General features: G+C 34.6%; 1 protein-coding gene across 1 annotated transcript; it reads left to right on the top strand.

The window, feature by feature from the left end:
* The first annotated feature begins 40 nt into the window (after nucleotides 1-40).
* Nucleotides 41-26,549, top strand: LOC130453232 (adenylate cyclase type 9). The gene is made up of 5 exons (XM_056792857.1): nucleotides 41-823; nucleotides 9,161-10,353; nucleotides 18,090-18,589; nucleotides 19,691-20,149; nucleotides 23,719-26,549. The coding sequence occupies exons 1-5, from the start codon at nucleotides 516-518 to the stop codon at nucleotides 25,456-25,458; spliced, it is 4,200 nt and encodes a 1,399-aa protein (XP_056648835.1). The 5' UTR covers nucleotides 41-515; the 3' UTR covers nucleotides 25,459-26,549.

The following is a 26,549-nucleotide window of genomic DNA, read 5'->3' as shown; positions in this document are numbered from 1 at the left end:
GTCAAATTTAATGACATTTGAACAAATGTCAGAAAAGTTTGTATTCTTAAAAAAAGATAGAAAATTACAAGTGTACAAGTAGAATTTTGTTTCCAGTTTAATGATGAATTTGGGTTATAGTATAATTAATTACTTTTGAAATATATTTATCGATGAATGATCAAATATCAACTTGGGGAAACATCTACTATTTAATCCTTATACCATTATGAAAATTATCACGAAAACATGTAAAGGTATAGTGCAAAGCAAACATCGATTGTTGACATAAGCCGTAATGTTTAATTTAGATTTTAAACATGTTCTCAGAGCACAACATAGCTACTTTATGTGTATATCCCTGCTTATTTATGAAACCGAAAATTATTATGAGTGAAAATGGAAACCAAAGAAGTATTATATCTCAGATTACATAAATGGTACAGATAGATTGTGTATTTTTTTGTTAATTTGAGTTCAAAGGACTATAATAATATATAGTTATAAAATGCACCAAGTCAAGTGTAGTTAAGATTATGAACCAGTTTGCAAACATAATGAAAGAAAGGGAGAGAGCAGATTCCTCATCTTATGTTAAATCAGATATTCAAGAGGATAACCCTTCTGAGCTGGTTGAAGATGAAAACACACAATTGTCACTTGATCCCAATGTTCAAATGTATCTTGCTCAAATGTCTCAGGAATCAGGATGTTGGGGAAAGTATTTTCCAATACCATTTGAAAGAGCAGATCAAAAGTCATGGTGGGATCCCACTTTTGATTCAGAAATACTCGAAGAACAGTTCAAGAAGAGTTTCAACAAAAGTAATAAAATAAAATTCAGGTAACAAATTACTACATACTATTTAAATAGTTTACAATCCATTTTTGTATTTGTAACTTAATATATAGGGCTCATAAACATTATTTTGAATTGGTAACATTTTGCATTCCCACACACATATTGTAAGTCAAAAGAAAACTATTAAGTAATAAGTGTTTGAAATCGATTCTACTTTATTTTACACTTTTCAGATGATAACTCAAAAACTTCAAAGTCAAAGCAATAGTACTATTTACATGACATTATTTGAGATATGTACACCAATAGTACAATAAAAGAGATTTTCTAATTTTTTTATTTATGACACTATTTGAGCAAAGGTGGAATTTACATAATTTTGCTAATATTTATAAATATATCTTAATTAGATATATATGATTCATTAGTAGGTTGATATCTAGGTTTTGTGATTGGGAGTGCCAAAAACAATAAATACCATAAGCTTTATTTGTTTTAATATTCCATGAAACTGTGTTGAATTGTAATTATGAACATTTTGGAAATTGTTTCATAGCATTCACAATTATGCAACAAGACTGTAACTTGGTAGCAAATATCTTCATTTTTACACATTTTCACTTTTTGGTCATTTTCAATTGAAATAACCCTTTTTTATTACTTATTTTTGGGGTTATCTTATTAAATACAATTTTTTCATGAATTAGCTATTAACCTAAATAATTCTTCACCATTATAATATGAAGAAATAAAACTTCACTGTGTAAATAAGATGAAATACAGAAACAAATACAGAAAGTGTGGTAGTCAATTCTTTTTAATAAATCAAGTTAATTTTTTTACAGTTTATACATTCCTTGGTAGATATTTTAAAATCATCTAATTATTTTTTGAGTTGAAACATAATTTATGGCAAATATTAAAATACACTTATAGACTAACATTTTATAAATATCTGGAGAAAGAGATAGATGCATGTTTATTTTCATAAATTTGTTTATGAAACCAGTCACTGACTTGATTGATTCAGAGAATTTTTTCAACCATGAAACTGGTAATGTTATTACAGTTACTTCAATTTTATGAGATTAAGTTTACTAGGAGACCTATAACTAGAAAATATTTTCCACTGAAAAATAAGTTTATGATGAGTTGATATGATCTAGGATCTAGTGATTTTCAATGTTACCATTTTTTTTAATTTTAATTTCTGAAAATTTATTAATGTATAATATTTTCTTCTCTAATTTAATTCCCTTCCAATTAGCTCCAATACTTTTATTTACAGCTTTATATTTGAAATGATTTGATATCAATTTCATTTCGTAACCTGTCCACTTGTAATGCTTTTGGAAGTAAACTTCTTTGCTTATTTTTATTTGATGCTTCTCAAATCTGTAAACTTCTTTGCGTACTCTGCTCTTACTGTTATAAATTTTGAGCTTCTCAAATGTTCTGTTATGGAAAAATTAGGTGAGCAAAGGCGTAAGGTCGTGAATCTACCTCGCTAACACTTGGATCTATTGTGTACCCTGGACTGTTCATTAGTCAGGCAGCAACGACTTTACGAGCTACTTCTGTTATTTAATATTGAATTATAGACATAAAAACGCAGATGAAAGGACTGTAACCCTGTCCAAGTTTTCTCTCTTTTCTTCTGAAATGCTTTTTGAAAAGTCTAGAAAATATCACAATAGTTTTTTTCCGATCTTCCAATTAATATAGTAAATTATTTCTATAATCAAACTGGTTTTTTTCTACATTTTACCATTGTTATTAAATATTAATTGTTTGTCAATATCCTTTTGACAAATTACTTTCCTGAATAGATACCTTGCAGTAGAAAGTCATCAATTAAATTTCAATTTCTCAATATATTTGAAGCTGTATATAAAAACTATATGAATATTTTTAGATACACAAATGGGATATTTAATAATAAACTGAAGTCAAGTAGTAGATTTAGATTTGTTCTTTATATTAATCTAAAAATATATAGGTCTAGGTCTCAAATATGGTGGAAGTCGTTAATCTGCCCACACGTACTATCTGTAACTAAATTACGAATTTCTTCTCTTGCCAAAAGATCCTGAACCTGAATCAAAAATATTTAAAATTACCTACTGGGATGAGAACATTTTCAAAATATACAAAGTGTCAATGAGATTTAACCAACCCAAAAGTGCTCAACAAAGTAAAAAAATTGTAGGTTATGTTTGCGACGTCACTGCGTGTCGTAATTTTTAAGTATTTGATAGAAAAGTAGAAAATAGGCTTTTATATGTTTATTTTTCATTTGTGGTGATACATTTTGAGTTTTAAAACACCACAAATTGTTTTTTGGATCTCATATGAACTATTACATGAGCCTAGGTATTTTTATTTGTTTGTTGAAAAATAAACTTCAACACAACGATTAAAAAATATATATAATAGGGCAAAAATATGAAAAAAATATCATTTAACCGTTTTATTTTCTTTTAATTATTTAATTATTGATATAATTACATCCATAAGCACAAGAAAGTTCCAAAAAATAACAAGTAACGAACTGAAATTGTGAATTAAACAACACAATTCATGTTCACACATGTCATGTAATGATATCAAAAATCTCAAAACTCGGAACTTTTTCTAATCTATTTTCTTTCTTAGGCAAATTGAGTCTCATTGTAAAGTGAATTATTTGAATGATTATTTCTACGATTCAACAGAATGTATGTATAAAATGAAAACGAATTTTTTTTTCCAAAAAATTAACCTGATAAACGTGCATTAGAATCGTTATCCTATTTGCAGTGACAAAGCTGGATTTAGTAAGAACTCGAATCGATATTTTTCATTTTGTCATTGAAAAAATGAACATTCAAGCGATCATGACTGATTTGTCAGTCACAGGTCAACAAAATACCCGATCTGCAGGTGTCTATTTCGTTGTTGACTCTCCAGGTGATACCAAATTTATTTTACCGATTTTTACAATGAAAATCGATGTTCAAGCGATCATGTTAGATACAAACTTGTATTTCCTAGAAAATTGAATATAGTAGTGTCTTACAGCAACTAATTAGCAACAAATTCTTATTGATCCGATTTAAGCTTCAAATTATGGGTGATAATCTTGCCACCTTAACGTAAAGCTAGAAGGAGAAATCGGCAATACCAAAAAAATTGATTTTTTGACATCTAATTAACAACAAAGTTTTTTCAATTTTTGCTGATTTTGTACTGCCAGTTTTAAAGAGCTACAAAGATAGCCTAATTTAACTGTAGGACATATATGTATGTAATACTTCTATATGAACAGTTTCTATAAGTGGAAGCTGTTCCGACTAAGGAAGACAAAATGATAATGCTTTCTCTATCCTCAGAGGTTCCAGCTCGGTTCTGCGCATTCTTAAGTATGCGCAGTATAGATAAAGTGTCTCGAACGAGAGAGAAATTGAATTTTGTCGACACAGTAACATAGGGACGTTTTTTCCCATACCAACTGTCCAGACCAAGGTGTCTACGTGCGCAGATGTCAAGGGGGGGGTAAAGAGTGTAGTGTTGAACTAGGTTACTAGAATAATAGAAGCTTTGTGACAATAACAAGTGAAGTCACCGGTTCCTCACAGCTATGAGAACGTTAGTTAGAAATATATTCGTTTGTATAGCCAGATCAGCAAGAGATAATACACATCCTCGAACTCGAACATAATGTTAGTGAAGTTCTGTTTGACATAAAAATGTAAACATAATGACGTAAAACAGTTGATCTACATCAAAATGGGGGCTGTGGGGTAAACAATTCTTTTTTTTTGTAGTGAGATTTGTTTTGTATTATTTTTTGTTTAATAGTATGAATAAGACTCCATAAATACTTTTTAGATCTGTTTCAAACAATTGACAAACACTTGTATTTATTTTGCGCTTCAATTACTGAAGTTTTTTGGCATTCATTTCCACTGTTACGTTCAAGTTTATCAAACATAAGTGAGTAATTTTTAACGTTGCAAAGTGATAACCTGGTGGCGGTTATAAGGTACAAGGACAAACCCAACGCTTTAGGTGGAGTTAATTAGATGAAAAGGGCTTTTATAAGAATCCTACTCATTTTCAACAAGTTTCAAATATACTTGCTTGTCAGAGGGAGGAAATTTCGTACTTCAAGTAACAGCTGTTTATTTTGAGAAACCGTTTCGTTATCTTCTTCTTCTTCTTCTTCTTCTTCTTCTTCTTCTTCTTATTTTAAGACTGTGTCTCGTGTTTTCAAAGAGGCAGCCTAAGTTGTGACTGCGAGGACCAGCTCTCATACCAGCGCTTTGGTGGTCTTCCAGGCGGTCTACTTGTATTGGGTCTCTCTTCCTTTGCGATTTTCGCCAGTCGATCGTTGTTCATTCTATTGACATGATCTCTCCATGCTCTTCTTCTAGTTCTGGCCCATCTCACTATATCTTCTGATTTCATTGCTCCTTATTCTGTCTCTTAGGGAAAACACTAAGAGACAGAAGAAACGTTTCGTTATAAAACTGGAAATAATGATGTCTAAAACCCAACATATAACTTCACAAACCGCACAATAACTTATGGCAAAAGCATTTGTTTACCCCGCGGCGGTCATTTTTAATTGTCCTTTTCATCGTTGCTGAGATTATAAACACCGATAAAAAAACTTATCGATAGAAACGATAAAATTTGTGGAAAAAAAATAAATACCTGACCATTAGTTAGTCTAGTTCAGTAGCTGGATACTGCCTAATTCTGTACTCTGTGATTTTTTTTCTGCTTCCGAAAATAAAATTTGCTTCTGGGTTCATAAGTCCCTCTGAATTGAATAGTTTGGGCAAACGACTGCAATTAAGTAAATATATAAACATTTATAAGGAAAAAAAAAACGTGTCACTGGCCCTGGCACATCACGGATCTATCAAAACTAAATGGTATTGTGGAATCTATAAACCGAACGAGAAATCTTACTAAAAATGTGAGAATGTAAAAAATATAACCGTGAATTGGCTAATGGTTAAGAGCAATACGACGTACACGAATTACAATTAATCAGCATCATTTACCGTGTGAAATTTTTGCTTAAACGCAAATCGAATCAAATCAATAAACATGTCGTCGTTTAGAAAAAAAAACGTACTGAATGCCACATAGGGTGCTGGTGAAACGTGCTGAATGCGACATAGGGTGCTGGTGAAACGTGCTGAATGCCACATAGGGTGCTGGTGAAACGTGCTGAATGCCACATAGGGTGCTGGTGAAACGTGCTGAATGCGACATAGGGTGCTGGTGAAACGTGCTGAATGCCACATAGGGTGCTGATGAAACGTGCTGAATGTCACATAGGGTGCTGGTAAAACGTGCTGAATGCCACATCGGGTTCTGGTGTTATTGTTTTCAGTCTGGCACATCACACATCTATCAAAGCTAGATGGTATTGTGGAACCTATAAACTGAACGAAAAATCTTACTCAAAATGTGAGAATATAAAAAATATAAACGTGAATTGGCTTATGTGGCAAAAAAATGGTTAAGAGCAATACGACGTACACGAATTACAATTAATCAGCATCATCTACCGTGTGAAATTTTTGCTTAAACGCAAATCGAATCAAATCAATAAACATGTCGTCGTATAGAAAAAAAAGCGTGCTGAATGCCACATCGGGCGCTTGTTAGGTTAGGTGGTGTTGTTTTCATTCTGGCACACCACGCATCTAGCGTCGCAAAATGATAGTTAAGGGCAAGACGAATTTTTGCTTAAAACGCAGACCGAATCAAATCAAATGACTTACAAAGATAAGAATTTCATTAAGGGTTTACCTCTGGACAAAGTTTACAGTTTGATGTAGAGCATTCCACTACCCACTGTTATTCCTTCAGAACCTCATCGTAATTCGGTTCTTATTGGCGCGTACTCTCCTTCCGTTTGGTGGAAGGAAAAACAAATTATACTGTGAGTGGTGAAGGTAGAGAGAATACAGGACAGGGCGGTGTTTGTTTTTTGAATAAAAATGTTTCTTATAGTTACGCGCAATATTTAATAGCAGGACTCCGTATATAAGTACCTAACCTAATACTACAAAAAATTTATCGTTTTATGAAAATTTTCGTGTAGGTGATACCACCTCCCACGACGATATTTAGAGAACCAAATGTCTCGTTATAGTTGAGAAATATTTCAGATTATTTAAATTTGTTATCAAAATATTTGAAGTATAATCTTTCTACATCTTATTCAATTTAAAAAGAATGTTCTGTGTTATTCTGATGACGTTATCCATTGTTCAATATTGCCTTGTTGCGTATACCAGACGTCCCATAACAAAATTTAGAAAGTTGTTGGGTACGTTAAAGAAAATATGGTCAAATCAGAAATCGACAACATTCTGTAAATTCTATGTACTTAATGACTCCAATAATATAGTTTTTTTTTAATTCTCGGATCTGTTTATTAGTATTTCCAGTCGCTTTTTTCATACAATAATAATTTATACAGGTCATCACAATTTAGAGATCTACTACCGGTAAAAAGTTTTTATTCACCCTGTAGTTTGTGCGATACACATATTAATTTCGACAAATAATCTGCGTCTCTTTCGTTCCGTTCGTTTTGCAGGATATTCCAAATATAAGAAGTGTAAGTAGAACGCTGCATTCTGACTTTCCTTTCCAATTTGTCTCGCAACAACTAAATCGGGTTAAGGTCGGGCGACTGTGATGGCCAAATCTTTACTTTCAGTAAATTCTTTTCAATTCTTTCAAATACTCTTTGCATATGAGCTACTACTATCTCTAAGCGGTGAGTCGTCGATCATGTTTACTGATCAATACGATACGATACGTTTATCTTCAGCGGTTGTGGTTTTTCGACGGTATTCTGAACGTTTTCTATCTCCCAAGCTCCTGGTGCATGCATATTTTTTAACGTTGGAGTCTCATAAATACCGAAACAACAACCCGCCGTTGAACAATAATAATCGCAAGTTTTAACTTACCAAACTCACCGGCAAAATATAAACTGCGCTCTTATAAAGTAAACAAATAAAGGACACTATTAATTTTTAATTGGGATAACGCAATTGAATTTAGATCAGAATATTTCTAATGACTTGTGGTAAAACTTATTTGTAGTTCTGAATATTTCTAATGACTTCCGGTGCTCTTAGCTCCTTAATATTTGCTATTTTTTCACGGGAGATTGAAGTTACAGAAGCAGAAGTACGAGGGTAGAATACCTAGGTATTGACGTGTAGAGTGATCAATTCTGATATGATGTAGAATGCTGCCAGAGTGCCGTCGAATGCCACCAGTCTCACGAGGAATATACTTGTGTGTTGAGTACGAAAATTCTGAGGGTCGGGAAATTCTCGTTAATTCGACAGTACTCTACCTCACACCTGAATGATCACTCTGCACGTAAATATCTAGTTCTTCGACTTTTGTCCATCTGTCCATGGAACTATATTCTAAATCATCAAAGGATTTCATTTTAGGTCGAATCCTACCCGGCCAAGTCTTCAGATCTACAAGGTCTGGCTATTAAATAATGAGACTGGTTACGAAAAAGGGTTTATTATAAAAATTATTCTACATTCGAATGCTCCCCTTCAATATTAATCCCCTCCCCTCGCCACACACCTTTCCATACGTTTTTTCCATTGATCAAAGCAATGCTGGAAGTCTTCTTTGGTGACTGCCTTTAAAAGCTCTGCCGTTTTTTGCTTTACCGCTTCCATCGACTCAAATCGGGCTCCTTTCAAAGCAGATCTTTTTCTAACCTTTCAATGAAATATTGTCATGTGTAATTCCTCGTGTAAAATGTTTCTAACCGTTTCTTTATCGGCGTTTACAGCCTCGGCAATCATCCGGATGCTCATTCGACGATCTGCACGCGCATTTTTGTTGATTTTGGTCATTGTTTCCGGAGTTGAAACATTCACAGGGCGACCTGGGTGCTGGTCATCTTTAGCGCTCTCTATGCGCTTACACCACGCTACGAGATAGAGAATTGTTCCCATAAGGCCTCTTGCAACAATTTATAGCACTAAACTAGAGTTTTTTTCAATTTAATGAGAAATTTGAGATTGATACGTTTCAAACCGCTACTGCACAAATACTATTATAGTAACGGAAATGTATTTTGGGATGTGCATAGACAAGATATTTAGATACCCCACCCGTCTAGGGCTCCCTCTAGGCGCCCAGTCTTGTTATTTAATAGCCAGATCTCGTATAATTCTCACACCCTCAATATAAAACGTGATTTCCCACCTTCCATTCTAATGCCTAGAAAATGAGCCCTTACTCTGTTCGAAAAGTACAGAGCAAACAATGAATATTTTCAGCAAAATGTCCTTTGAAAATAATTATTGATTCGTTTTGTTTCAGGTACGCTTTGATTTATCTCATCGTTATCTCTTCGGCGTGGCTTACATATTATTTCGTTGTGGGCTTTTTAGGAGACGAACGCCACTGGCATCTGGTATCCGGTCTAATCGTCCTAGTAATTATTTGCCTCATAACTTCTTTGATTTTCACTTACACCAAATTCTTCGATAAAAACATGACATTTCTAACGTTTATAGTAGCTTTGTTGTTCATCATATTGAGTTTGATATTTTTGATCGTGGTAAAATTTTCTCCAGTCGGTAATCTAGCGCTTTGCATTCAAATATCCTTCTTATTGTATACTCTGGTACCACTAAAATTGTACGTCAGTCTTCTATTGGGCATCTTTTATTCTACGGCTTATGAGCTGCTCAACCATTTCATCAATCCTGAAATGAATTCGGATCTATCTCTACTCGGAGCTAAAACGCTCACTCACTTTGCCATACATTTGATCGGTTTCCATATTTGCCTCATGAATAACGTTAGACGGAGGAATACGTTCATGAAGGTCGGGCAGAGTTTGTTAGTGAGACGGCAGTTGGAATTAGAAAAACGGCTGAAAGAAAATATGATACATTCGCTTATGCCGAAAAGTGTGGCGGATTGGTTGAAAAAAGAAGACGAGAATTTCACTAGGAGGCAATCCTCGGATTCCACGCATGATATTAGATCCTTATTCAGACCTTTCAACATGGACAACATGGAAAACGTCAGTATATTATTCGCCGATATCGTCGGTTTTACCAAAATGTCCAGCAACAAAAACGCCGAAGAATTAGTAGACATTCTTAACAATCTATTTCAACGTTTCGATTCTCTATGTAAAGTCCACAACTGCGAAAAAATATCAACGTTAGGCGATTGTTATTATTGCGTCAGCGGTTGTCCGGAAGCTAGACCCGATCACGCTAAATGTTGCGTCGAAATGGGCCTTAGCATGATACAAGCCATCAAGCAATTCGACCTAGAAAAAAACGAAGGTGTGAACATGAGAGTCGGTATACATACCGGAAAGGTTCTCTGCGGAATTGTCGGTACGAAAAGATTTAAATTCGACGTTTGGAGCAACGACGTTACTTTAGCTAATAAGATGGAATCGACGGGAAAACCTGGAATGGTTCACGTGTCCGAGAAAACCGTCGGTTTTTTAAACGATGGTTACCTTTTGGAAGACGGCGATGACGTGATGGGTAAGTGATATTAAACTATCTATTGAAAAGCTCATACGAAGTTTAGCTATTAACTAAATAAATCTTTTCAAATTTATACTTGTTATTAGTATGCGAAACTTACTCTGTTTTGTCAGTTCTTCCAGGACATGTGTTACTTTCTCCCCACAGTTTTAATCTTCTTATCTAGAAATCTTTTGCGTGTCAGAGTATAGGGGTTTTAGTTTTCACTCTCCTTTAACCCTTTTTTCCCTTTCATTCCGGTAAGTTAATACTTCATTCAGTTATCGCATTGTTTTCCTCTTTCTTACTCTTCCAATGCTAATATTTTTAACCTTATTTTCTCTGATCTCCCTTCCTTCTTTTCTTATATCTTTTTTGCTTCCGTCACTTTGTTATTAGGCTTCGAGATGTTCTTTCCTTCATTTATCAACTATTTTGCCTCCGATTGGTTAAACTTTTCTTCAATTATCTCATTTTATACCTTGACTATAATCTTTTTTCCTTAGTCGTTCCATATCTAATCCTATTATTTTGTAGATTGTTTGCAGAGTCGTTTTGGCTTTTTCAGCCATTCTGCACTTATATACAGGGTGTCCCACGACGAGTTAAAACTATCTGTATATGGCAAAATACAGGGTGCGGCAGCATAACTTCCTTTTTTAAAAAGTTCGCCATTTAGTCGGTAGATGTCGTAACGGAGTGCTAGTGGTCTCGTTCGAGAGGGGGGACTATAAAGTTTTGTCCCGGCACAGTTCAGTCGCCATCATGCGTTGGAACAGTGAGGAGCGTGCGTTTGCCGTTGAGGTTTACTTTTCGAGCGGATGTTCTGTGATCGCAACCCAGCGCGCCTTTCGGAATCGCTTTAATTTAGCCCCCTTGGCCCCTGTCCCGGACCGGAAATCAATTGTTACGTGGGTCACTACGTTCAGACAAACTGCAAGTGTGACAAGAACTGGAGTCCCTCGGCCCATTAGATCACCGGAGAACATTGAGTTAGTTAGAACTTCAGTGTTGCGATCACCACGGCGTTCTGCGCGCAAACATGCGTCTGCCCTTGGACTTTCCGATCGTTCTGTGAGGAGAATACTTCATGATGATCTTCATTTTCATCCATACAAGATGGCAATTGTGCAGGAACTTTCTGAACGTGACTTCAATTCTCGGAGGAACGCGTGTGAGGTTTTTCTGGAAGTCGTTCCTGAGGACGCTATTGTTTTTTTTAGTGATGAAGCCCATTTTCATTTGTGTGGATCCGTAAACAAACAAAACATGCGCTACTGGGCTGATACCAATCCTCGACAATTGCATCAACGGCCTTTGCATTCACCTAAAGTCACAGTGTGGTGTGCAATTTACTCACGTGGAATTATTGGTCCCTGGTTCTTTGAGGAAAATGAAGTCACAGTGACAGTGAATTCGCACCGGTATGTAAACATGTTACAGGAATTTTTTTTCCCACGGCTAGATGAGTTGGACTTAGGGGACACTTGGTTCCAACAAGACGGAGCAACGGCACACACTTCAAGAACATCGATGGCTGTTTTGAGGGAACACTTCCCAGAGCGCCTTATCTCAATTAGGGGCGATTTGGAGTGGCCAGCCCGCTCTCCCGATTTGACCCCTTGTGATTATTTCCTATGGGGTTTTTTGAAATCCCGTGTGTATGTGAACCGTCCAAGGACCCTACAAGATTTGAAGACGAACATCCAGGAAGAAATTGCCAACATAACGCCTGCTATGCTGGCAAGAGTCATGACAAACGCCAGAAATCGGTTTACTCAGTGTATGGAGAATGGGGGACGTCACCTAACTGATTTGATCTTCAAAACTCAGTAAAACAAAACTTTATGTATGTGCCTGTATTATAAAAAACGAATAAAAATTTTCTGATTCATACAATAAGTTTTATTAACTTTTGAAAAAAGAAAGTTATGCTGCCGCACCCTGTACTTATAGTAAAATCAAGAAAATTTCTACGTTTGGGTTTTCGGATACGATCTTTTTAACTAAAATAATTTCAAAGATGACCGACTTCTGGTACAACCGACTGGAACTTTGTTATTTTAAATAGAACACCCTGTATATTAATACATTTTTGTAATATGTATACGTAAATTTTTAGTATACTTTTGCCCAAAAACTTTTTTCGAAAAATGCATTATTGAGTTATTAATTTTTTTATAAAAACTTTCAGACCCCTATAAATTATTTTTTTACCCTTAAAGATATGAAAATGGTTTCCGTTCGGTTGCTTTTAGCAAGGTCAGGCGTATTTGAATCTATGTTGAAAAATTTTTTATTTTATACAGGGTGTGTATAAAAATGTTCAAAGTTTAAATTCATAAATATCAAATTTCTTTATTTTTTTAAATAGAACTACCTGGTTTTTTCTATTTTAATGCATTCAGGGGCAAAAATAAGGCAAATTCGAGTGTTCGAATGTTTAAGTTTTGGAGATGCGGGTGTAGTCTAAATTTTATTTTGACCCGTTGATACAAGCACTGCGAAATAAAAAAGTATTTTTCTTTATCTTGTCAAGGTCTGTAAAAAAAATCAAATTGTATTGATTAATCCTATTCCAACTTTTAGTCGTTTCCGAGATATTTGAGGTTTTAAATTATTAATTGTATTTTTTAACAAGTTTTAATTTTTTATGTATACTTGTAGTAGGCTTTGACACTTGATACTTATTTAACTGTCATTTGTCAATTGTTGGTTGATATTTTCGAAAATCGTTATAATGGCTCGATCTCAATTTAATAACGAATAAATAAAATTTAGACCACACCTGCATCTCTAAAAATTTACAGAAAACATCCAATATCTGGATAACGGTAAGCTTTAGGAATATAAACATGAATTTGTCTTATTTTTTATCCCTGAATATGTTAAAATAGAAAAAACCGGGTGGTTCTATTTAAAAATAAATAAAGATATTTAATATTTATGAAGTTAAACTTTGAACACTTTTTATACACACCCTGTATAAAATGAAAAATTTTTCAACATAGATTCAAATACGTCTGACCTTGTTTAAAGCAACCGAACAGAAACCATTTTCATATCTTTAAGGTTAATCATGTAAAAAAATTTATAAGGGTCTGCTACGGTCAATTTTTTTACAAAAAAACCTCAAAAACTCAAAAAGTAAGCATTTTTCGAATAAAGTTTTTAGAAAAAAGTATACTAAAGTTTCAAAAATGTGTTAATATACTGGGTGTTCTATTTAAAATAGCAAAGTCATCTTTGAAAATATTTTAGTTAAAAAGATCGTATCCGAAAACCCAAACGTAGAAATTTTCATGATTTTGCTATAAGTATTTTGCCATATACAGACAGTTTTAACTCGTCGTGGGACACCCTGTATAGTAGATATTTTGTACAAAACTCTGCATCTTATTACACTGCTTCCAAAATACGTTGACTCTTCCCAAAGGATTCTATTTGGAAATACTTATACCTTTTGATGAAAAAGGTCTGCAGTAACGTCATTTACCATGCTTATTGTTTTGAGTTGGTGTTTGACGTGCCGACTGGAAAACCGACCACAAGTTTATTGTCGTTTCTGGATATTTCGAAATGTTCCTTGAACCCATTAGATATTTTTTTATAAAAGAAACAATGCATGTAATCTCATGATTAACCGATATTTTACATTTAATGGTTATGAGTCTTTTGGAATGCCTTAGGCCTGGAGTGTTTCTCCAATAAGTGCTTATTTTTACAGCCCACTACTGTTCTCAACTTTTGAGCTAGTGCAGAGAACTGTATACACTCGACAGTGATGTCGTATTCAACCACGACTTGCTGGATGTTACGTTGATGATGCTTTCCAAACCACATTCCTGCCTTATGTACATAAACGTCAACAAGTCGCTTTTCAGCTAGACAATGCAGATCCGCATATTGTACAATTGTGGAGTTTCATCTAGAAGCTGGAGCTAATATTTTATCGCAACCAGATTTAAATCCTATAAAAAATATGTGATACTATGGGTGGGAAATTATCTAATTAGCACCACTATCCACAGACTCTAGCGCAGTTAACCCCAGACGTAAAAGTTGTTTGGAATGAGATAACACTAACAGATGTGTGTCTACAGGAGGGTGTTCAATTAAGGAGTCACTCAATACATGCCATGACGGTAACTTCGGACCATCGTTGTCAATGTTTCATCTGGGGCAGAGAAACTGCTTTATCTAAATGAGCGTCCACGGCTGTTTTTTCAGCATTAAATGCAGGCCCACGTATTGTATGTCGAAAGATTCCAATCCAATTGAACACATATGCAATGAAATGGAAAAAAATCTTCCAATGATTCTAGTTCCACAGTTGTATGGAACTAGCTGTTGTAGGTCTAGACATCTAGACATATACAGCAGTGTGTTCAGTTACGGTAGCAGTGCAGGTTAACATATTGTCCGTCAAAAGATTTGAATCCTATTGAACACGTGTGGTATGTGATGGATAGAAGGCCGTATACTTAGCACTAACTTCCACAGATTTTGGTTCGATTAATCCACAAAATCAAAGTTGCTCGGAACTAAAGATGTGAGTTTAGTCATGTAAAGGGATGTATTCAGTTACGGGTCCGTCAAGTACACGCGACGATTTGAACTTTTTCTGAAATATCAGATCGTTCTCGTCATCGAAGTAGTGCAGAGAACGGTAGCAGTGCAAGTTTACATATTGTTGGTCAAAAGATTTAAATTCTATTGAACACAGGTGGTATGTAATGGGGAAAAGACTGTATAATTTGAACTACCTCGCACGCGTTCTGGTGCATTCAACTCACAAAGTAAAAGTTGTCTAGAACTAGCAGAAGTAGATACCTAGACATGTACGGAAGTGAATAAACTTACGGGGCCACCAAATACACGCCACGATTAGTGCTTTATGTGACTTAGGACCATTCTTGTTGACGTTTGAATAATTAGTGCGGAGACTGGTAGGAAGGCAGAAGTGCAGAAGGAGACTGCATGATTTGAACTACCTTGCACACGTTCTGGTCGTGGTGGTGCCTGGAATACTATGATTTGCAGTACCCTCTACAGACTTCTGTGCAGTTGATTAAGAAAATAAGTATGTGGGAATGAGGTGCCGCGAACAAACATAGATCCATTCTTTTCGATTATGTTATCATTTCGTTATTGATGTGATGCTATTACATTATTTGAAATTGAATTCCTTCTAATGTCACTGGGTATAAATTTTTCCCATTATTTAGTAGTATAGAAAAGCTGAATCTAAAAATACAAATTACCTCCCGATATAATATTTACATTTAAACATACATACAATAAAGTAAAAAGTGACAGCCAGGATCTGAAAATCCCCAAAGTATTTATTTTCGTCGTATCATAAATTTTATGGGATTACGTTTTATATTAAACAAATACCGTTCTAAAAATTTTTTGATTGTTCCACTGATAATTCAAATTTCATGTAAAGTTACCTGGTGATTTTTATCTTGATACATTTTATATCAACGGAAGTAAACTATTTACAGGAAATTTACTTTAACATATTGTTTGAATGAGCAAATGTTTATATTTTTAAATTTCAATTAAAGTCAATGTCAATTTTGATTGTGTACGTAATTTTCGATCAATTAAACTATTCGACCCTGAAATAAGTAAAATTTTCACTTCTCATTATTAATCAGAATTATTGAAGCACTAGAAATACTGACATTACAAGGATAGTCCAATAAGTAATTAACATCATCATTAACAAGTACATTGTGTAGCACATTCTCGTAAGCAGCTACTGTCAAAATTTCATCCATTTGATATCTTTATTTATTTATATTAATTGAAAAATTAGAAAAACCCTTGTCGACAACATAAATAGACGAATAAAATGTACCTGCCTGTAAGGGAGTTTGGTTTAACCAGGGTATCAGACGTGAACTGAATCCTTTTTGTACGGCATCCGTTTTTTTTCTGGATGGCAAAATTTCGAATCAAAAACCATAAAGGAAAATAAATTCTTTGCAAATAAAACAAAAGAAAAAGAAACATTTCAATTCAAAGTATCTTTATAAATAATCATGGTAGTCAGAATCGTCTGAACTAGAGTCATCATTTGATTGAATCCAAAGCTCTTGGCGACTATTGGGAAATGTAGAGAATATAACAAAAATGAAAGGAAAAAGGGTAGGGAGGAGTTTTTGAGGATAAAAAACGGATAATCTCGTTTGACGGTAAAATTACAAGACTAAAAAAAGTTTAATAGCAAAATTGTAGGTAATGAAACTTTGTATTCAAACTTTTTTCACATAACCTCAAAATGTATGTGAAAATTTTGAATAACCAAATTACGGTGGTTCAGGCACGCTATTCCCAAATTATAAATGCTTATTCTTGTTTCCACTCTAAATGAAATTTTAATGCGAGTGCCATTGTCTAACTAAACAATTTTTTGTTAATAAAGCCATTTTTATTATTATAGCGATCTATTTTGAATTTCTTTAAATTTTGTGCTAAAACTATTGCGACATTCACTACCGGTCAATAGTTTTTGCCCAATCTATAGTTTGCGTCATACATGCCATATGAAAACAATACGATGGAGTTTGATTTTTATACTTTAAATAACATATATAGATTAATAAAGTAATAAAAATGTTTGATACATAGATGTAGCCCCATTTTGCTTTTATTATTCCGGCGCACAATTTTGGCAATCTCTGTAACAATGTCTATAAATAATATCTACTCGTCTATTTGGTTCCATTCGTTGTTTAGAATGATGTGAAGTGAAAGTAGGACGCTGCAGTCTGACTTCCCTGTACAATTTGTCCCAAAACAAATCAAACGGGCGATTGTGGCAGCCGAAACTCTTTGCACAGCATTGAGAAAACCTTGGGATCGTTGTTATGTTGGAAGATAAATTTTCTGTCAAACAGACAATGGCTAGAACGTATATTTACCTTTAATATATTTTATAGTTTTCTTTTTTCAAAATCCCTTCAATTTTTACAAGGTATCCAGTCGCCCTTCCTCCAAAACGTCCTCTATCTATCACCGAGCCTTCGTCGTGTTTTTTAGTCGGGATGATTACCCATGGATCCAACACCCGTTCTTCCTTTGACCAACAACACTCTTAGCCCAATTCATCCTCTTAATTTTATTTTGACGTCTTAAAAGAGGTTACTCCACCTTCCAAAAAGACCAGCTTTTCATAATCTCATTTTCATTGTTGAAGTGCTCGAAGGTAGATCACTAGATTCATTGATCTGAGCCCGTGAGTCGTCGATCACGTTTACTGATCGATACAATACGTTTATCTTCGGCGGTTGTGGTTTTTCGAGTCCATCTTGAACGTTTACTGTCGCCAAAGATGCTAGTCAACGGGACGTCGAGATATCTTCAATTCGGAGGCAATAGTACAGTTAATATTTCCTAGACATGCGATTCATGCACAAATTTCAATGGATAGTTCCTTGGTTTTACCATTTCAAAACTTACAAGTTTGAATTTGCGATAACAAAAACAATTCGTATATGAACAATATAAAGGATGAATTTGTTAAAGTGTATTAGTTTGAAATAATGGATTATGGGGTAGGCAATAATAACTTTTGACCGGTAGTGTACGTTAATGCAAATATTGAGACGGCTTCTTTAAAATAATCAGCCGGATTTTTGAATCCGAATGCTTTCAGATAAAAATATTCCTATAAATGAATCCGTTAAATTAAATTCATTATTTCGGAATTAGTGTTTCTTTGACCGATTTTGTTTTTCCAGGTTTGCGTACATACTTCATCCTGGCGCGTAAGAGTGACAGAACTCCTTCATATAGTGGCTCATTTCGCGCAGAAGGTCGCCAAAAATACGCCAACTCTCTCCAGCTCTTCATATCACCTCCTTCCAATTCTTCATCATCACCACCATCGCGACCACGCGTCCTTTCTTGCGACACTTCATCTAACTACATCAAACCCCAACAACAATCGCAACATTTACTTTCGCCCGACGTTTGTAAAATCAAAGCTAGTAGTCTTCCAAGCATTTTAGATTTGGAAAGCGACGATACTATCTGTACTACTCCGAATAATAACGATTCCTCATTTACCGACGACATTAAAACTCCCACTAGTACGGCCAGTTCGGGAAAGTACGCTGGAAAATTGAAAAGTTGGAAAATACCGAAGTTTATGAGGAAATTGTCAGATCAGAAGCAAGATTTAGAAGTCGACGTATTTACTGTTTCGCCTTTACCATCTACTGAAGATGGTTACCAGCAAGTAAGTACTTGACATTTATTTATTATATCAGTTTTTGATCAATTTTAACTAAAAATTAATGAACAATTTTTGTATTAAACTGCAAGAATATCAATTTTGATTTGTCACCGGTATTTGAAAATATTTTGAAATTATTCTTTTAAAATGTGTGATTATGGCGCTGATATCCATCTAATGTGTTCTCTTGAAATATTTTGACAGTTATATCACGGTAAAAATGTGTCTTAAATAACAATCTGTTATTTTCTTGTGATTTAAACGAAAGATTCTACTTTGTTTGGACCAAAAGTGATGAATCATCACCCATCCTTTTTTGCTACAAGACATCCACATTTGCTAAAAAAGTCGGCGTGAAGGTAGATCATCCTGCAATGTATATCAAGATTCAAAACAGCTACGGAGACACATGCAAGTGTACAGAACGAAATTCGTCGCCAGAAAATATTTTTAAAACTGGTTCAAACATTTTAGCGACGACTAGGAAGTGATTGAGGATGGATCAACGTCAAATCTGTTGTCGAAGAACAGCAGTACGAAAGATGCTGGGCAAGAAATCGGCGATTGACAACACGATTGGAGGTGGAGACATTGAGCATTATCGAGAAAATGGTTCGCAATATCGCGGAGATTTTGATGAAAGTACGATCTGTTCCCGATTTGTGCAATCAGACGATCAGAAAACAAAACGGATGGAAGCCACTGGAGATTCCATTACCATGTAAAATCGGAATTCGATACGAATTCTAAGTGGCAGTACGTTTTCCCCACGACTCCAAAAGTATCGTTGTCCAAAATCTTTTTAGCCACAGTTGAAAGAGGTTCATTTTGCACAATAACGTAGCTGTGCTCTCTGCGATCCGCGTGCGTCGATTCTTGTCCCAGTTTGGGGTAACTGTTCTTGATAATCTACCGTACCCGCCTGACCTGGCGACTGCGGAATCCTTTCTGTTTCTCCGCTTAAAGGAGCTCTCAGAAGGTTTTGCGAACGGGCGCTTCATGAACGTTGTTGTGTACAATGGCGATTAGTTTGACTTTACCTGTGGACGGATCTTTTTCGAAGTCTTTAAAGGAAACAGGTTAATTCTAATTATCTAATTACAGGTTCCTACTATCATCGAAGCAACTGTGAACGGCAATAAGATAGATTCATCACAAAAGACAGACATAGAAGATTTACTAAAAGACAATATAGACATTAAATCATACATAAGTCAATCTAGAAGCGACATAGGCCCATACGACTACACCTCTAACGCCGAATTCATCAGGAGCGGAAGTTATCGTTCCCAATATAGTCGATCGCCATTATCAGATTTGCAATATCTGCATCGAACGGGAAGTAATAGATCTAGAAGAGGTCGCTCGCCGTTGTTCGATAGTTTAGAACCTCATGAAAGGGCTAGAAGCGCTACGGTATCCACTATCAATATTCAAAGACCGAAGAGATCGTTCGAATTACCTAGTCGATTATCGAGCATAACCGGTTTGGAAGAGAATCTCAATCAGAGTAGAAAAGATTCGGGAATACGGAGCAATAGCAGAAAAAGTAGCATTCAACAGGTACGTGACGTCAAATGGTGATTTATAGAGTATTTTATTACAGATGTTTCGATTTAGGACCATGCTTTTAATTTTCTTTTTTTTTTTTTGTTCAAACTTTCTCATATAATGGAAATTTCCTGAATTTACTACACTTTTACGATGATGAATATTTATTTTAGAAAATACGACTATAATAAAGCAACAAATTATTTATTTAATTTAACTGATTCTTGATCTACTACTGCAAGCTGTTTTTGAGAGGCTACAAGGATATTTTTTTCTTTTTTGTTTCCAGTTTCTCTCAGCAAATCTTTTGATTATTTATTTTTTTGATATCTTGAGGCTATCAACAAATAAGAAGAAGAAGCTAACACACTGAAAACTAACAAATACAATTATGAAACAGTATCGACCTTTAATTATTTAGGAATAACGTTGGATTAAACAACCAGAGACAGGATAAAGGAAAGGATACAAAAAGGCTATGGAAGAAACAGAAACCTATTAAAAAACATAACCAAATAAAACAAAATAAAAAATCCTAATAGGACCAGTAATCACGATGCGATGGTAACAACAGTAATCAACAAAAGGGAAGAAGAAGAACTCAAAAAACCGAGAGAAAGGGAATGAGAACTATAACAGGTGCAAACACAACATAGAAAGGAAAAAGGAGAGCAATGTACCACATTGTGACCAAGCAGAAGAGACAGGCTTGGAGAAACGAAATAGAGGAGGACATTGATATAGAGAACTGGAGGACAAAATGCCAGAACCGAGATTATATGCTGCTTCTTTGGTATATTGATCAGTTTTTTCGTTTCCTGCAGAAACTAGTGTGCGATGTTGATACAATAATCGTTACGCCTGCCTTGCATTGGTGAATAAGGCGAGTAGTTCAGATTTAATGAGTGTTTAAATAGTGCGGATAGAGTTTGTAATTATTACTATCTTATTATATAATATAAATTATGAACGTTTTCTTAGTGGGATTGTGGCAAAGTGTATTAACTCCAATATATTTCCGAGCTTTCGAATACTTTTTTACATCGTCTGAGACTGAAGATGTGGTCAAGTACAATATAAAAATATGTATTAGAGTATAACAATAACAAAAACTACTTACATTAATTGAAAGAATTGCGTTTTAAATTTTGTTGATTATTGATTTCAATAAATCCATCAATTTCAAAAAGCAATATTCAAATTAACACTCGATAGAAATATTAAGGTTATTGATTATAGTTGTAGATGAATTCAATGTTTTTTTTTTAAGAATCAACGAAATTCAAAACTAATTGATGTAAGCAGTTTTTCTTATTGTTACACTTTTATACATATTTTTATTTTATACTTGTATACATCATTCAGTACCAAACGATGAATACACAAGTATTCGATAGCTCGGAAATATATTAGAGTTAGTACACTTTGCTGTTTAATTTTGCCACAATCCCACTAATTCTAATTAATATATGAATTATATATAATGTGGAGATAGTTTAAATGTCTTTTATTTCTTATTTTCTCCTCTTGGAGTTATTAATGTCAGCCAAGTGGATAAAGAATCGTGCAATATCTTATTTACGTTAGTTCTTTTTGATATTTTACAATTTTCATGGTCAAAGTAGCTTTTCGTGCCTCTGTATGGTCTAAATATGGTAGCAACATCAAAACCTTACTATAGAGCCGATCTTTACCTGACCTCTCTCCCATTTTCATCTTTCTTAGTCATGTCCCTGCATTCACTACCATATAACACTGTAGGTTGTATAACTGTCCTGTAAATTCTTAGCTTCCCTGCCCTTGATATATCTTTGGATCTTATTAGGCTTCCTAGAGCACCAACTGTTTTATTGTCTCTTGCCAATCGTTTGTCGAATTCTTTAATTTCGTCCTCTTTACTTGTTACCGTCACTCCTTATTTTGGTCATTTTGTTAGTTAAAAAATCGTTAACCATTTCCATATATTTCGTTGTATCTTTTATCTTTTTGCTGTATTTTCAGCTAGAAAAAACATTTTCTGTAGTTCCTGTTTTGTTCTGGTTATGAGCACTACGCCATCTGCGTATGCTAAGACTTTTGCTATCATAAATCATTCCTTGGTACCGTAAACAAAACTGTTGATAAGCTTCCTTCTATGGCTACTATATTTTTGTTTAGTGTTATTTTCACTAATCGTATTAATTTCTTTATTAAAAGAAAAAGTAAATAAAAAGAAACTGACGCAATTCAAATTTTCATTACAAAATTTCATCATTGAAAAATTATAAATTGAATAAAAATTAGATAAATAATTGGCTTTTAGGAAATTTATGGTTAAAATTATAGATGGTATATAATGATAATAGACTATAATAAATTATCCTGAAATAAAATTAATTCATAAATAACGTATAATAAAACGGCAATTAACTACTATCTTTTAGATAACGCTTGTTTTTAATTACAGTTTAAAAAGGGTTTTTTAAAATCTAACGTAGAAAAAATGCTGAAAAAATCCACAAGGAGAATAATCTTTTTAAATGTAAAATGATTATTACAAATTTTAAAGCTCTAAGAACACTACTGACATCTATGTATGCATTATTGTAATTACCGACCGATAATGACCAACACTTTCAAACCATTTTTGTTGTAGTTTATTCGAATTTCTTGGTATAATAAAAAACTTTATACCATTCTTCAGGTTAATCAAATTTTATTTTAGAATAACCGAGAGAATAACTGTCGTATTCACTTTGTATCATATGTTCAGTGTTTATTTTATACCTATGACGTCACGCAATATGGCGGCCTTACTGAAATGTTTAAATTACCTATAAAATTTTTGAATTTTTCTCTATAAATATTGCTCAAAAAATATAATGAAAATTGTATATAAACTATCCAAAACTATTAAAACGACAAGTAACCTTTAGTATTTCTGATAATGCAAAAAAATTTTCCGATAAAAAAACTTCAACAGAAATATTTAGTAGTCGTGGATAAAGTATAGTATTCTACTCGCGTATAAGGGGCCATCCATAAAGTACGTCACACGTTAATGGGGAGGGAGGGTATCACCAAAGTGACATCGTGTGGCAAGGGGCATGGGGGGATCAATAGTTTTGTGACGTCACATGTTAAAATTTAAAATACTAATAAAACGCAAAGTTTGGATGTGAATTGATAATTTAAAAAATTTTATGAAATGTTGGACTTTATGTTGATTTTATTAGATTATTATTTAATAAAAATAATATCTCGTTTATTTTTAAATAGATACATAAGTTTAAAAAAATGTGTGACGTCACATCAGGAGGGGGGGGGGTTATAAAAATGTGACAAGGACGGGGGGAGGGGTTCAAAAGTCCTAAAATTCGTGTGACGTACTTTATGGATGGCCCCTAATGACTTATTATTAACTCGGTGATTTATGTCACTCGCTAGTGTCGTGGCTGTAAACTTTACCTCCTGAATAATAACCTTCATTATACACTCGTGAATAATATACTATTATAACATCAGTTTTGTTATTTAATACATTTCGTAGCGCTAATTTGCGTACTAAATTGTTGTTTAATATTTTTTTTTCTCGTTTTCAGATAGATGGAGCCCTTGCTAATTCGGAAATGCTACATCGCGTGTCCGGTTATTATACAGCGAGTCAGTTTTCGATAAATCACACCCCTCAAGTGCCAAGAAAATTCGGAACATTTTTCGATAAGAACGGAGCAACTATACAAATATTGCGAAAACAATCAGACAGACAACTAATAAAATGTGTTCAAGATAACTCTAAATCAAAATGTTCGTATTTCATAAAGCCGCCCTTATCTAGATTAACGTTATTTTTTAAAGACAAAGAAATGGAGAAACAGTATCGACAGAATGTCCATAGAATTTCAAAAAAAGACGAACAAGATATCATGACGTTAGCCAATTCGAAATTCAACACTTATTTAGACGTTGTCGTATCGCTTTTAGTTTTTCTAATAATTTCTCTCGGTTCTGCTTTGTTGTATAAAGTAACAACAGTATGGCTGATAACCTTTTTTACTTGTTTGCTTTTGCAAACTTTGGGTATCGCTTTTTGTTTCAAATCGGTAGTTAGATGGTTCGATAGAGTTTTATGGTGTTTCATTAGATTTTACCGATGGAACTTTTTCGGAGCGATACTAATCAGCTTACCGTTAATATCGGCTATAGCCAATTTTATAAATAATCAAACTTTCTCGCCGGCCAGCCTAAACGTATTCAGCTATTTGTTGTTCGTAGGTCTAGTTCATTTTTGTAATTTCACCCAATTAAATTGCTGGATGAAAAATTTACTAGCTACCGTAACAAGTTTAGCTTTAGCTTCCACTTTAATTTTCACCGATAATAACACTCCATGTAGCTACCAAACGATCCAACCTAATATCACGAATATAAATGATAGTTCGTTAATTTTAGATAATTTCAATACGACAAATCCCAAACAACAAATATCTTGTTCGTTATATAAGGCTGAAATAGTTTTGAATCTATTCATATTGGTCATTTTGATTTGGTTGTTAACCAGAGAATTTGAAATTGGATACAGACTGAGTTTTCATACGAATTTCGTCGCTATAAGAGATAAAAATAAAGTACAAAGTTTGAAGAATCAAGCCGATTACCTGATTTATAATATAGTGCCGGAACACGTAGCCGAACAACTGAAAAAAGATGCTAAATATTCGGAAAATTTCAAAGACGTCGCCATCATATTCGCCAGTATTGTAAATTTTAATGAAATGTACGATGAAAGTTACGAAGGGGGTAGAGAATATTTGCGCGTACTCAACGAATTGATCGGCGATTTCGACGAACTTTTGAACCGATCCGAATTCCATTGCGTAGAAAAAATAAAAACAATCGGTTCGACTTTTATGGCGGCGAGTGGATTAAATTCACGTAAACGTCAACAACAGAAAGATCCGAACGAACATCTCTACGCCCTGATGGATTTCGCTATAGAATTACAACACGTCGTCAACGATTTCAATCGAGATTTGCTCGGTTTCGATTTGGAGTTAAGAATAGGTTACAATTTCGGTGACGTAACTGCGGCCGTTATTGGTAACACGAAGCTATTCTATGACATTTGGGGTGATGCTGTCAATATCGCTTCCAGAATGGACAGTACAGGCATGAAAGGGAAAATACAGGTAGGTGAACATTGTTTACCCGCTATGCAAGAAAAATACGAGTTCGAATTGAGGGGATCGGTTTACGTTAAAGGTAAAGATAATATGAATGTTTATTTTCTCAAAAAGAAAAAAACTTCGCCGTTCCTGTCGGTTCCCGACACTTCATTGTGATGCTTAGAGTAGAACGTAAAGAAATTTAAATTTCAAAACGTAGTTGGCTAAGTCATTTTTTTAGAAATTCCACAAAGAAAAATAATCGTAACGTCCTTGTTTGACAAAATATTACCGAAGGTATTTCAACTTTCGTCTACAAACTAAAATCATATGGAAATATTAGTATTACTTGATTGCTTAATCCCGAAGGCTTTTTATAGTTTCAGGTATAAGGCATGCTAGAGTTGAGGCTCCATTTCCACACCAGTTTACATTATTTCTGTCCAACTCCACCTCGGTCTCCCTTTCTTTTTTTTTGTAAGTTCGTGCTTCATATACCTTCCGTATTAATTGTTCTTCTTCCATTCTCATAACATGATCAAACCATCTCAATTGTCCTTCTTCTATTCTGTTTTGAATTGGTTTCTCTACTACCACTGACACTACGGTCCTTAAAGATTCTTAGCCTCGTCTACAACATTCCTCCAGTTGTTACGATCCAACGTTCGTCGTCTTCACACCTAAATCCCGAAGATCTTCTTTGACTTCATCCAGCCATCGTTTGCGCGGTAGTCCAGGCAGTCGCCGGCCCTCGGTCTTCTGACCTTCCACATACATTCCAAGTGGTCTAGCCATCTGAGTCTGTCCCTCTTGACTTCTGTCATCAGGTTGAGGTCTTCATAGGGCCGATAGAACTCGGTGTTTGTACGGCTGCGCCATGCTCGCATGCTGATCTAATATATTCAGCGTAAGATCTTTCGCTCCCTTGTGTTGAACAGCCGCTACTCGCGGCCATTACGTTGACCGTTTGCGTATATTTTCAAAAATTTTTTGAAGAAGTGGTCGAGGAATACTGATCTTTTCTTCAATATTATTCTCGTAGACCACGCTCTTAAGCTAATTCCCCAAGAAAAAATCAAGTGGGTTCAAAGCAGGGCTTCGAGGTGACTTGTTAGTGGTGTTGGAATCATGTCAGCTGGTTATAATGCTCATATTGTTGCAGTTGAGACCCTAAAAAATTGCGTATCATGTCGTGCAGAAGTTACAGTCACTGTATGCCCTCTGTTATCTTTATAAAAGTAGGGCCAAATATTGCAGTTCGCCGACAC

This window comes from Diorhabda sublineata, chromosome 2 (assembly GCF_026230105.1).
Source record: "Diorhabda sublineata isolate icDioSubl1.1 chromosome 2, icDioSubl1.1, whole genome shotgun sequence".
Classification (NCBI taxonomy): Eukaryota; Metazoa; Arthropoda; class Insecta; order Coleoptera; family Chrysomelidae; genus Diorhabda; species Diorhabda sublineata.
The sequence above is the reverse complement of the archived record's forward strand: the minus strand, read 5'-3'. Positions and strand labels throughout refer to the sequence as shown.

Excerpts from the sequence above, each read along its gene's own strand:
- LOC130453232 (XM_056792857.1), top strand. The coding sequence starts at position 516 with ATGAACCAGTTTGCAAACATAATGAAAGAAAGGGAGAGAGCAGATTCC. Across the intron at positions 824-9,160 it reads AGTAATAAAATAAAATTCAG|GTACGCTTTGATTTATCTCA; the intron begins GTAACAAATTAC and ends GTTTTGTTTCAG. Across the intron at positions 10,354-18,089 it reads AGACGGCGATGACGTGATGG|GTTTGCGTACATACTTCATC; the intron begins GTAAGTGATATT and ends TTGTTTTTCCAG.